Source organism: Dinoponera quadriceps, unplaced genomic scaffold (assembly GCF_001313825.1).
Source record: "Dinoponera quadriceps isolate SergipeBrazil2010 unplaced genomic scaffold, ASM131382v1 scaffold6016, whole genome shotgun sequence".
In the NCBI taxonomy this organism is placed as follows: Eukaryota; Metazoa; Arthropoda; class Insecta; order Hymenoptera; family Formicidae; genus Dinoponera; species Dinoponera quadriceps.
Window position 1 is genome coordinate 253,875 of NW_014559916.1, and position 12,296 is coordinate 266,170.

A 12,296-nucleotide genomic window follows, 5' to 3' on the forward strand; every position below is an offset into this window, starting at 1 on the left:
TTTATATATATATGGACATATTCTATATATAATTATATATGAGAAATTTTTTCTCGGGCATATCTCGTGCGTTTGTGCGTGATTTCCTATACATTTTTATGCGACGAGATTTGTAAAAATTTACTTTAATTCTTCCGTTGTAATAAACGAGTATTTTGATTTTTAATCTCGACATATGAATATCTGCAGGCATATTCTGTAACTTTTGACGACAGTGGCGCTATCGTTACGTGCCGTTGCGCAGCATTTCTACCATATATTATACCTACGCAACGACAACGTAACGACAACGACGTGTCGATGTCATTGAACTGACTGTCATTGAAAGTTACAGAATAAGTCTACTGGAAGTAGCACTGTCACAATTAAGGCCAATAGACCAATTTTGTACCACTTTTTAATAAAGAGGAAACTACGACACTTCGGCGTATTCGACTCGAATCGTCACTATTCGACTCACACGTACGTGCTTTGTGTACGTCTTAGGATACATTGACACTTTGAAATACATTGACATAGCAAATCTTCCCAAAAATGCTAGTTTGGTTCGTTGCAAATGTCATTTCAAGTGCGAGTTGATGTAAAACCGAATTATACCGAAGAAGCCGCGACGGAATTAGCCAAAGTACCGTAATTTTTTCCTTATCACTAATTATTTAAATAGACCTTATTATTCATTATTTAATTACATAATTACACCTTCCCCTCTCATAGAATGCTTCGTCCAGATATTCACATGTCAATGGCTTTTGAAATGACAAACACACAATTTCGTGAAATAAATCTATTGAGCCGCGTTGGAAAGCCGAGAATTGCGAGACATCGTGGACGTCTTCTGTTTTGTAACTCGATATTATTAAGTGTATTGTAGCGTAGTTTGTCGCGACAATCGCGGGTAATTAAGTACTCGCACTTTAGGTCGGATGCACCAACGTTGCTCAATACTAACCGTGCTCATATACACGTACACGCGCGCGCCCACACACATACGCGTAACTGAAAATCTCCAGTCCCTATCTATCATAGAATAGTAATTAGATATGAAATTAAAAAAAGAGCGTCATTATCAAGCGAGTCAGACTATCGACGGAATCTATTCTACTCCTAGAAATATTCTCTTAGATTAAGATTAACCCTTTACGGTCCTACTCGCGGTCGAGTTCACCTCGACATCGCGTTTTATTCTAATCGATTCTGTAAAACCCGTTTAGAATATCCTTGCGACTCTGTTATTTCGTTCTGCCATTGTGAGTTGGGCTTTAGTCCAGCTTGGAGCATAGCCGGTTTAAATATCCGAAGAAAGAAGAAACGGAGGAAACCCTGACAACGGTTGTTGCTAAATAACAAACGAAAAAGATACACCACGAGATCGCGCGAGACGGACGTTACCGAAAGAGAGACGCGGCATTCGAAAGCGATATTTGCATTTTCCGCGCGGATATTGCGGACATTCCGCTTCTACTTCTCTCAATAATAAAATTATCGTTCTTTCGCTTTTAAACGGTGTGATTTGTCATTTATGCGCGAGTGGGAGCAAATGTTGCGAAAGAGAACTGGATACAACAGTCCAGTAAGTAAGAAACATTAAATCAATCTTTTGGAATTGATTTTATATGGATTTTATAAATATTTCGATATAATATTTTATAAACGCTTCTTAACTATTTTTTGCTATACTGTACTTTTGTTATCACTGTAATTTAATAATATAATATTTCTAAGTATTAAAATTATAGTGTAGAAATAATATAAATATTTTAGGTCGAATAATAATCGTTAACAATGATATTTGCATACAACATTAAGAACTATATATTTGAAAATATATTATAAAATGTCATTGTAATAACGTTGTGCTAATGATTTCTTGCTTACTGGGTAACTCTACTCTTAAGGTTCCTGACCACTTGCTGCGAGCGTTCTTGTTTGATGACGTCAGAAGCGAGAAAACGCATGCCAAGAATTCTTGCATTATACTTTCAAATAAAAAGATATAAATGGCATTTGTGATCGATTTAGCATACTTAAGCCAACGATGCTTGTTTTCGTGCCGGTTGCTTGCTGGATAGAAATACTGCGTTCTGATTGGTGCATTTCGAAAAAATGGATATCAATCAAATCGCAGTATTTCCATCCAGCAAACAATCCAACATGAAAACAAGCATCTGTGCCGCTGGCTTTATAAAATTAACCGAACACTTTTATTTACTTCTTTTCTAACCTTTTTTTCTTATGATTTTATCAATGTTAATTTTACATCTTATTGATTGTTCGAGTAAAAGAAAAGCGTTCCGATATTTTTACAAGAGTACTGAATTGATTACAAATGTCGCTTTATGAATATATGTTTTTATTTGAACGTATAAAGATTCTTGGCATGCGTTCTCTCGCTTCAGACGTCATCAAACAAGGACGATTGTAGCGAGTAGTCAGCAACCTTAATGTAAATATACAATTGTACATGTGTGCTGTTTCGCTAAATAAATACTAAAACATTGGAATACGCGCAAACTATGCGATAATATCGCGAAGTAAATGAATTTCCACGCGGATCGGTTGAGAGAAGAAAAGTCAGAAACGATTCGGACCGCAGAGGGTTGGATTTCCCGCGAAAATTTTAATTTATACCTATAATCTATTATATAATATTTAATTTATATGTATAATCTGATTTTTCTTAGCAGTAAAATCACTCCTCGTTTTAGTTTTCTCTTTAATCCTACAGTAAGATATCCTTATTATCTCGATGGTGCTATAATACTTGGATCGCTACGGCGAAGCTAATTAAGGAAGTCGACTGGATCAGTTATCCGGCATCGTTGGTGCAAAAGCAGAGTTCGAGTTACTTTAGCGTAAGAGAGCGACGATAGAACGCTCGACGGACAAATTGAGGTTGCTCGCCGTTGCGTTGCATTCAGGTCGGATCCAGGTGGAATCCGGCAGGAATATCTCCCGCTCTCTCCGGCGAATTAATGATGACTCGTCGCGACTCGCGGGAGGCGAAGCATGCTCGCTCGCAAGGAGACGCTTTCCTGCCGTGTCCCGGAGCTCGAGCGCGCCTCGAGCGACGAGCGACACGCGGAGACTCTATTTATTTCTCTCCTTTTCCCTTGGTAGCTTTAACGCGACGAATATTGTAATATAACGCGCTTCTGTATTCATACACATGGTACGCGAATAATAAAGTGAGACTTCGATATTATACTCATATCGGCGAGTGTCTTATTTATTTGCACACTCCCGGAAGCCATTAAAAGGACTCGGAAAATTGGAAAATTACGTATATGCGATATACAGGATTTATCAAAAGTGTGAAAACGATGGAATATCTTGAGAACACAGCAATTGACAAAAAAATGATTCAGACATAAGTTGTAGGGTTTGGAGGGGGACATAAGACGGTGACCTTAACTTTGTTGTATAATTAATAATTCAAGGTCATTTTTTTTAAATGGAATCATATAGTTTTTTTTTTAACACAGATCGATTCCTCCGTTCGTTCCGCGTGTAAAAGTACTAGGATGAAGTCATCGAAAAGTGAATACTTTTCGAGGTATTTTACTTTTTATTCTGATATTTTTCAGTATACTCGTATGAAAAATCTCATAAAATATTCATTTTTCAGTAACATCACTTTAGCATATAGAATAACAGGTGAATTCGATCGCCGTAAATAAATATAGAGAAACCTTAATAGAAAATTGACTGCAAAATTTTGCAAATGCATCGATGCATCAATGATTAATATCAGTAATCGATTTCTCTCGTATTATTATGTAAAAAAGTGTTAAAGTAATGTCAATTCTCCAGATATTCCATATTTTTGATAAATCCTATAATACATACAGAATATTTCTTGTTATCGAGCGAAAATATATCCATTTCTCGCCGATCTTTTCTGAAACATTTCATGTAAGCGCGATAGTTTCCGTTATTTACCCTTTTGAATTCTAATGTATCTCGGAGTATATAATTAATATGTTTCTTATAGCTTTCTGAAGTAATTATTTTATTTTCTTCTCTCACAAAGCGTCAAATATGCGTCTATTTAATTTTAAGTGCAGATGACTGAACTTAATGCAGCTATAAAGAGAAGAGATTTAATATATTTACAAATAAAAATGATAGATTACTTATTTTGCAAAAGACGGATTTTCTCATTTTCTACGGTAAAATTTTGAAATTTGTTTCTATTGAAACTATTTTTCAAATCAAACTTTTGAAATATTATTTATATTTATCCGATATTTTTCTATGAAAATAACGCTAAATTGCTAGAATAAAAAAACCGAAATTCAAGGAATTAACGGAAACGCGAATACGCATTGATCGCTTCAGCTGCAATTTCAACGCGTTATTGTCAGGAAAAATCGCATGCAACGTTGTAATTAAGATTTTCGACGATGAACGATCGTCGAAGACGGAGACACGGAGACCGTGAAGTTCACACGGTAATTGCACCGCCTCGGGTTCTCACAAACAGAGGATTAGTCAACGAGAGTGGCTAATGAGCAAAGAACGGAGTAAACGAGTAATAAACGTGTTACGATAAAAATTTTCCGTGTTCTATTCTTATATACATAATATTCATGTATTTAGATTGTACCCATTACACCGTAGTAACATCAACAATATTTTTTTTCCATTCTTATCGATTTAAATATATCTTTATCCGTATGTCGTGTATAAATAAAGGGGGAAAAGGGGCAAATGAAAGGGTAGGAGATGGGTGGGTGGGTGGATGGATGGATGGGGTGGTGTCTAAACTGCCTGTCTTACACTCGAATTACCGTGTTCGTCGTACTCTCGCCGCCCTAAGATATACCTTTACGTCTATCTTCTAGCTTTAAGACTATTTTCTTTGTAAACGTGATCACAGTGTAAAGGCGTCGCTATATGCTAAGCAGTAAGCACATATGGTGAACACGGGTACGCTCCTGGTCCGTTTTCGTATTCTTTTTTTTTTATTCTTACGCGGGACAGCTCGAGCAAAATTGCACCTTTCGCACATTTCCTTCCTCCTATTCCTCCTCCTTTTCCTTCCGTCGTCGCTCTTCTACGTCCCTCACTCTCGTCTCTTTCCTTATCACGAATAACACGCGCGCAGTTCCCTTTTTGTTTTCAAAGAGACGTTATCCCAATCAGGCACTTTTTTGTTCACGATTCCACCGAGGATCCGTGCGAGAGTACGGCGAACGCGCAGCGCGCGCGCGGCTTTGTAAAGGTATCTAAAAAGATTTGTACGTCAATGATGCTTTAATAAGGATCAAAAGTGCGAATGACGAACGTGTCTAATTATGAACGTGCTCTCTGCGTACAAAATAGTGTGTTTTCGCGGCGACGGCGAATTCTTACGTATATCGATCAAGGATAATTCGTGATACTTGCATTCGTTTACTCGCGCGAGATCTGTCCAGTAGATCTTTCCCTCTCTGTTTGTTTCTTTTTCTCTTTCTTTTTTTATTACGTGTGTGTTTCGTTATATGTGTGTGTATATGTGAGAGAATTCGCCCGGTTAAAAATGACATGCGCGAATCGACTCTATTAAAAAAGCACCGTTAACGCTAAGATATTATTCGCTTAATTAATCGTAGTCCCGTGTATCTCGTCTCTTGGAATGCAAAGCAATAATAAATTACTTACACTCTAATAAATAATTATAATCGTATTAAATACTATATACGCGATATACAGAATAGTTATTAAATAACTACAACCATTTACAGCAGTGTTCGCGCGTACATGTGTGTGTATGTGTGTCTGTATACATGTGATATTCTCTACGTGTATACATTTTCCTCGTATATATATATATATATATTTATATATATATTTATATATTTATATATATATTTGCTATCTTTCGGATTTTCTCTTCCTCCGTGCTTCTCTCCTAATACTTTTTTTTCTGTACAAATATTTATATATAAAATATTCATTGAATCGAAGGCAAAAGGCGAAGAAAAGTGATCTTGGCCGAAACGAAGTCATGCATCGCCATACCGTCCCAGCATTCTCTCTTCGGCCAAAAGTCAGATCTCTCGAACTTGCCTATCGTATATAATAGTAACGCACGCCCGGCTGGCTTTTATGCCCTGTACATCATTGCCCTCCGATTTTCACCAGGCTCGCTATACGAACGCGATGCGTTCCTATCTAAAGAAAAAAAAAGAGAAAAAAAAAGAAACAAGTGAACAGACGACCCGACGATATCTCGAAAGCGCACCGCTGACCGTGACGAATTGTTGCTGCGCAACAATATCCGCACGGTCGATATGCCGTTGACCAACACGGGACGTTCTTCCAAATTTGTCAAATCTGCATCTGCAAGGGCCGTGGACACGCGAGGAAACGTGAGCAGTGAGATTCGAGCAGCGTGCGAATCGATCGATCACAGTCGGAAATTTCAACCGGATGGTTTTTTTTTTTTTGGCAATCCTCGAATGTGATTGGCCAATTCGCTTACCACTTGCAAATCTTGCTGATTGCGTTATTCTGTGCATCACAGAGGGGTACGTAAGAGGGACTTCGGGCCGTGTCCGCGTCGTCATGTTCGTTTCTTCGAGCACTCGTGCTGAGCATCAACGGCGCGAACTAGATAGTATCTCTATCTATCTATCTATTCATTCGCAATTTCAGCGTACTTCCTCTTCCGCGACGAAAGTACGGCGTATAGCTACTTTATATCTCTCGTGATCTCTCTCCCTCGACCGGGGCGACGCGCGACTAGCCCCGTCGAAGTTCTCCATACTTATTTACCTAATTTAAGACTAATGACAGAGCTCGGAATATATCTCGATAAAGCCCTATGGACGGATAGTTCGTACAACAGCATGATGGACGAGTGTGTGTTGGCAATTTCTTATTCCCTCTCTCGATTTTTTTTTTTCTTTCTCTCTTAGTGAAAAGGCACAAGTTTGTCGCGCTTTGTACATTATTTTCTGAGAGAACACAGACATACTCTCTCTCTCTCTTACTCTCGATTTCTCTCGAACGTCGGAAATTTACAATTGACTCATTCACCGTGTCACGTACTACGAAGGAACGGGCGCACACGATTTTGAAGGTACTCTTGGCGGAGGAGTATGTCTGGACACGTCGCAGAAAATATTTGCACCCTCATGTTAATGAACACTGAACGCATATGCACAGCGTACATACACACATTGCATACGTACATATCCAATCTCCCGCCGCTGTTGTTTAAGAACGAAGAGAGAGAAAAGACAACGACGACGACGAAGAAGAAGAAGGAGAAGAAGAAGAAGAAACGATAAAGAAAGACCCAAATTAGTCGCAGGTGTGTTCGTCTCACGCTACTGATGACTCTTGCTCAGTAAATGCGAGTTGAACTGGTACAAATTGCAGCACTGCTCCCCGCAAATATTGCACTTCCACGGGTTACTCTCGCTGTGACAACCTTTATGGAGGAAGTACAACGTCTGATCCGGAAACGTAATTCTACAGTGAGTACACTGGAGGCCACTTGTGCGCGGATCCGGCCTCGTCGAGGTGGGCGGCTCGCCCCTCGAGTGCGGATTGGAATTCGCGCCGCTGTTGTTGCTGCTGCTGCCGCTGTTGTTGTTGTTGTTGTTGTTCGTGGAGCTGGTGGAGAGCTTGCGGCGCAAGTCGTCCCGCAACAGCGACTTCAGCGGCGACACCTTAATCAGAGACGGCAGCGGGAGATTGCTCGACGTCGCGCCCGTGTCGTCCATACCATTGCTGTTCGGCTCTTGCTTGATGGGGATCAAGGAGATCGACGGTGTAATGGCTTCGTCTCCCCCACTCACGTTCCTGAGGAAAATACAGATTCTCGCGTAATTCGCGCAGCGCATCTGGAGCGCGACTAATTGTCCGCCTTTCTGGCGCTGGAAATCTGCGATTTTCAGCGTACGACTGTTTTATCAGTCGGAAATACATAATTGAGATCTTGCCGAGATAATGCATACAGAGCGAAGCGCGTAAAGCGTGACAGGTGAATATTTCCAATAATATAAACGGCGAATATCTCCAAATATTGACGACGGGAAATTTTATGAGCCAAAATTCGAGTGTTTCAAAGGTTACATATTTGGATATATTTATTTTTCTCCGCATGAATGCATCGAGGAATGAATTTGTTTCAATATACATTACGATTGTGTGCATATTTAAAAATACACCCAACGAAAAATGAACCATCGAATCGACGTTGAAACAATTGAAATTACATTGAACAGACGTCGATTCAACGTCGATTCGCTCGTTTCTCGCTGGATATGGTTTCATTTAAAAAGAACGCTGGCAACTTTGCAATATCCTCAATGTATTCGTACAGAGAAAAATCAATATATCCAAACTTTTGAGACACACCTCGGCTTTGCCTAGTAGAATTTTCTGCCGTCAATATTTGGAGATATTCACCTGTCACACACACTTTACGTGCTTTATCTTCCATGTTACGCGCGAATAAAAAAATCCTCTCTTGACAATAAGTAATCTCTAGTGACATTAAATAATTATCGATTAATAATAAATAAATAATGACCGATGGTGCAACGAGTGACGACTGAATATCGTTCACGGTTTGTTAGGACGCTCACCTATGGATGGTGCTGCTGTTGATGGGTAATTGATGATGACTACTGCTCGGCGCGTTGCTATTACTATCTGCGCTTTGGGGACTGTTGGGACTATCTCCGTTTAACGGGGCAGGGCTCGGGTTCCGCTGATTGGCAGCTTGCTCGGGATAAGGAATGGATATCTCCACGTGAGGCGTGAGGAAATGCATGGGCGGTGTAGCGTTGTCGGTCGAACGGTTGCCAGTGCTGTCTCCGCTGTCGGACAAGGGCGCCGATGGCATGGCCTCCCCGGGCGTGCAACTATTCATTATGGACGTAGAGCTATTTGGTCCTGGATTATCTAAATCTATCCCGTGTCTATGTGAGAGAAAGAATATGTGAGTAGGTAAAGAATTCCTCTCGATCGCGCAAGGCGCCCCTAGGAGCGTGGGAGGGAATCGCAAGAGTTACGACTCACCTATTGAAGAAGTGCAACCTAAGGCATTTCATGGTCGCCGCTCGGTAGTTACAGAGAGGACACGATTTGACCATGTCGTGCTGGCCCACGTGCTCGTTCTGAAAGTGAGCGCGCATCGCGATTTGTCTTTGGAAACCTCTGTTGCAGATCGGGCAATGGTATGGCAAGGTTTTCGAGTGCGTCGTGAAGTGTTCCGCGAGATGGTCCTTCCGGAAGAATCTCTTCTGGCATACCCGACACTCGTACGGCTTCACCCCCGTATGCCTCATCTAAAAAACACGACATGTAGCGCATAACACTCGATAGATCTCCGCGTAGTATCTTCCTCTCAGACCTACCTTGTGCCGTCTCATGTTGGCTCCATTGGAAAATTTCATGTTACACACGTCGCACTCGAACATTTTTCTATGAGACCGTAACCCTGAATGGCCTTCCTCTCCATCCCCGTCATTTTCCGCCCCCTCTATACCCTCAGTGCTCTCCCCAGCCTCGCCACTTGCCAGACATTGATCTTGGTGTGCGGAGAAAGCCGTCTTGTTTATAGTTTCATAATTGTCGCATCTATCACATCTGCGGAGAAGCAATGAGAAGTGTGCAATCGTTTCAGCAGGATAACAACACGGGAACAAGCATTTCACTTGAAAAATATGACCCTGTCACATTGGAACATCAGGTACTTTCCACCTGTCGACCTGTGCTCGAGTGAGGCTGTTTTATTGCCTGTGTGTTATCTCGAGGTAAGGCGACCGATAAAATGGCTTTGTGTCGACACAAGTCACGCGAATGAAAAGCACCTGTTATGCCCTGGCACGTTGCCACCTGTGCACGACGTTAATCTGACACAAAAGCGAATCTCACCTAAACGCAGGGACAGCTCCGTCGCTACTGTCATAATTGGTATTGAGAGCCGCCTCGTTGTCAGCGTCCAATGCCTCTTCTTCCCTGTGATTGGAAGAGTCTCCAGCCTCAGCGTGCGAAGAGGAATGAGAGTCTACCTCGTTTTCCCCACCACCGCCGTCAACCCCATCTGACATGTTACCAGGCGGAAGGACTATCTTGAGTCCGTCATTTAACCTGCCACAAGTGCAAAATATCTCACTTTAATCACGAGAGGTAAGCACAATGTGTATGCATGTACATATGTGTGTATATATATGTTTCGTGTTTTTGTTCGTGTGGAATTTACAGAGTGCGTCTACAAACGTCGAAGCGCCTCGAGTACACTAGGGTACTCGGGTTGCCCCGTTTAAGTAGCCCATTTAAATAGTCCATTTAAAGAGTCCCTTTAAACGCCTCCGTCTCGTCAACGGGCGGGATTGTCCGCGAGCTACGCGAGAGAATCGATATCGTCGGTCGCGCGCGTTCCATATTTCGCCAGGTAGACCGAACGGAAGCTCGCGCTCGCGAGGAGGCGAGCATACGCCGTGCGAGCGGCCGACATCGTGTCCTACATAACACACGAAGTTCGCTCGCGACGTTCGTCCACCACGTTCGCTCGCGATGATTCCGCGACGGCCGCCGTCGGAAGAGATCGCCCGCTCGCTCGCCCGCACGGTCGCCGTCCGCAACTCGAGAATTCCGCGCGAGAGGAGGTTGTTTCCTATCGACAACACGAGTTTCACGTACGCACATACATACGGCAGGCCGTCGTGTCCCGCGGTACTTCGCATCTGCACCGCAATCCGCGCGTCCGATGCCTCTTTACCTGTCAGCTCTCTCTCCGCGGGGCCGTCGTTACTCTCTCTCTCTCTCTTTCTATCTCTCTCTCTCTCTCTCTCCCTCTCGGTCTCTCAGGCGCTGTCAGCCTTCGAGCGATCCGCGAAAGAGTACAATCGCGCGAATATAACTCGGGCCGTGTACGTACGAGAGAGCAAGGTGCAACGGTACGAGTATTACCCAATCCTGGGAAGATTACGGCATAGAAACACCTGGTGGTAAAGCGCAATGCCAGAGTGCACTGCACTTTGTCCCAGTTTCGACCGAATCCGTCACTCGTGACGTAGTTTTCGCGGCTTTTCCGCGGAAAGTCTCTCTCTCTGCGGCCGCGCGCGCGCGCGCGACGGCGGAGGAGGTGAGAAAAAAACGATAAAGGGGGGGGGCGAAGAGAAGGGTTAAGGGGGGGGGGAGGGCACACCACCGGGGAGGACACCTCTCGCGTGCAGCACGGACCACTTACTCACATTCCACGGGGGGAGGGACGACGGCGACGACGACGACGACGGGCCACCTTCCTCGCGGCGCCTCCGGAATTTCGCTCGTCCGCCCCGTACAACACTCACGACGACCGTCGCGCACGCATCGCGACCGTATGCATACTTTTATTTTCTCCCCGCCCCGCGCACACACGAATAAAATGTAACGGAAGTGCGAGATATCCGTATTCTCGCTCGCCCGATAGCGGCGCGCACTGCTGCCAACTTGCCGACGCGAACGACGAGGCGACGAGGAGGAGGACGACGACGGTGACGAAGTGATGATCACCTAACCGCGATCGCGCGCCGATCCACTCGCGAAGCGTCGACGCGAAGCGGAACGCACCGTCGACGGCGAATCTCGGCGAACTTCACGCGGCTCCGCGCGAATTCTCCGCGATCGAAGTCTCGCTCGGCCGATGGGCATGCACACGGCGAACATAACCTCGCGCCGAGAGCGTGACTCGAAGTTGGCAATCAACAGCGGCGGCGTAATCAACCTCCGACTCCTGTCAAACGTCATGCGCTGTCTCGCCCGCGGTATGGCGTAATAACACCGTGTATACGCGTTCATTTGCCGAACGGTTTGCAGAACGCTTCTTTTTTCGTCGGCGCGTTTCGAAACACACTCGACGTCGACAAAGAGAGGAAGCTGCCCCCCGAGGATTGCTCGGAAGCAAATTCTCCCCATTGGACGTCGACCGCGCGACTCGGTATCGTGTCGGGGAAAAAAAGCGATCGTGCGCTGCGAATATTGGCGAGTAAGAAGACGAGGCAAGGTTAAGCGTTAACGTTAAGGAGCTTATTAAGGAGGCGAAATAGGTTTGATAAGAATTCCATGGAACTTGCACTATGTATGTGTTGAAATGTTATCGAACTGCTCGTTGTTGAAACAGCTGCAATTAGAAGAAAATTGACCGTCTAAGAGCTGAAATGCTTGCAAATAAAGACGCTTTTTTTACGTGTTCTTTGAGAGAGATTAGCGTGTTAGTTTTAATGTCTTAAACTAAAAACTTGCTAAAGTTACTCTGTGAATAAAATATTGCGTCCTGAACTTACGTAGAAAATTTGAAACGTACTTTCCGA

The 12,296-nt window shown here is 43.5% G+C and overlaps 1 protein-coding gene across 8 annotated transcripts; it reads right to left on the minus strand.

Moving 5' to 3' along the window:
- Nucleotides 1-5,865: 5,865 nt before the first annotated feature.
- Nucleotides 5,866-11,493, minus strand: LOC106750543 (zinc finger protein Pegasus). Of its 8 annotated transcripts, none has more exons than XM_014630953.1 (6): nt 10,657-10,716; nt 9,877-10,092; nt 9,357-9,588; nt 9,019-9,287; nt 8,583-8,918; nt 5,866-7,794 (listed from the first exon to the last, which is right to left on the minus strand). In XM_014630953.1, exons 1-6 carry the CDS (start codon nt 10,686-10,688, stop codon nt 7,317-7,319), a joined length of 1,563 nt encoding a protein of 520 aa, XP_014486439.1. In that variant the 5' UTR covers nt 10,689-10,716; the 3' UTR covers nt 5,866-7,316. The 8 variants fall into 8 exon arrangements, with proteins under 8 accessions (XP_014486439.1, XP_014486446.1, XP_014486440.1 ...); XM_014630960.1 differs by lacking the exon at nt 10,657-10,716 and adding an exon at nt 11,195-11,493 and having other exon boundaries at nt 7,317-7,794; XM_014630954.1 differs by lacking the exon at nt 10,657-10,716 and adding an exon at nt 11,199-11,279 and having other exon boundaries at nt 7,317-7,794.
- Between the last annotated feature and the right edge of the window lie 803 nt (nt 11,494-12,296).

Coding starts and splice junctions, on each gene's coding strand:
- LOC106750543 (XM_014630953.1), bottom strand. CDS start 10,688: ATGCGAAGTACCGCGGGACACGACGGCCTGCC. Junction 9,589..9,876: donor GGAGCTGTCCCTGCGTTTAG/GTGAGATTCGCT, acceptor GCTTCTCCGCAG/ATGTGATAGATGCGACAATT. Junction 8,919..9,018: donor AGGTTGCACTTCTTCAATAG/GTGAGTCGTAAC, acceptor TCTCTCACATAG/ACACGGGATAGATTTAGATA.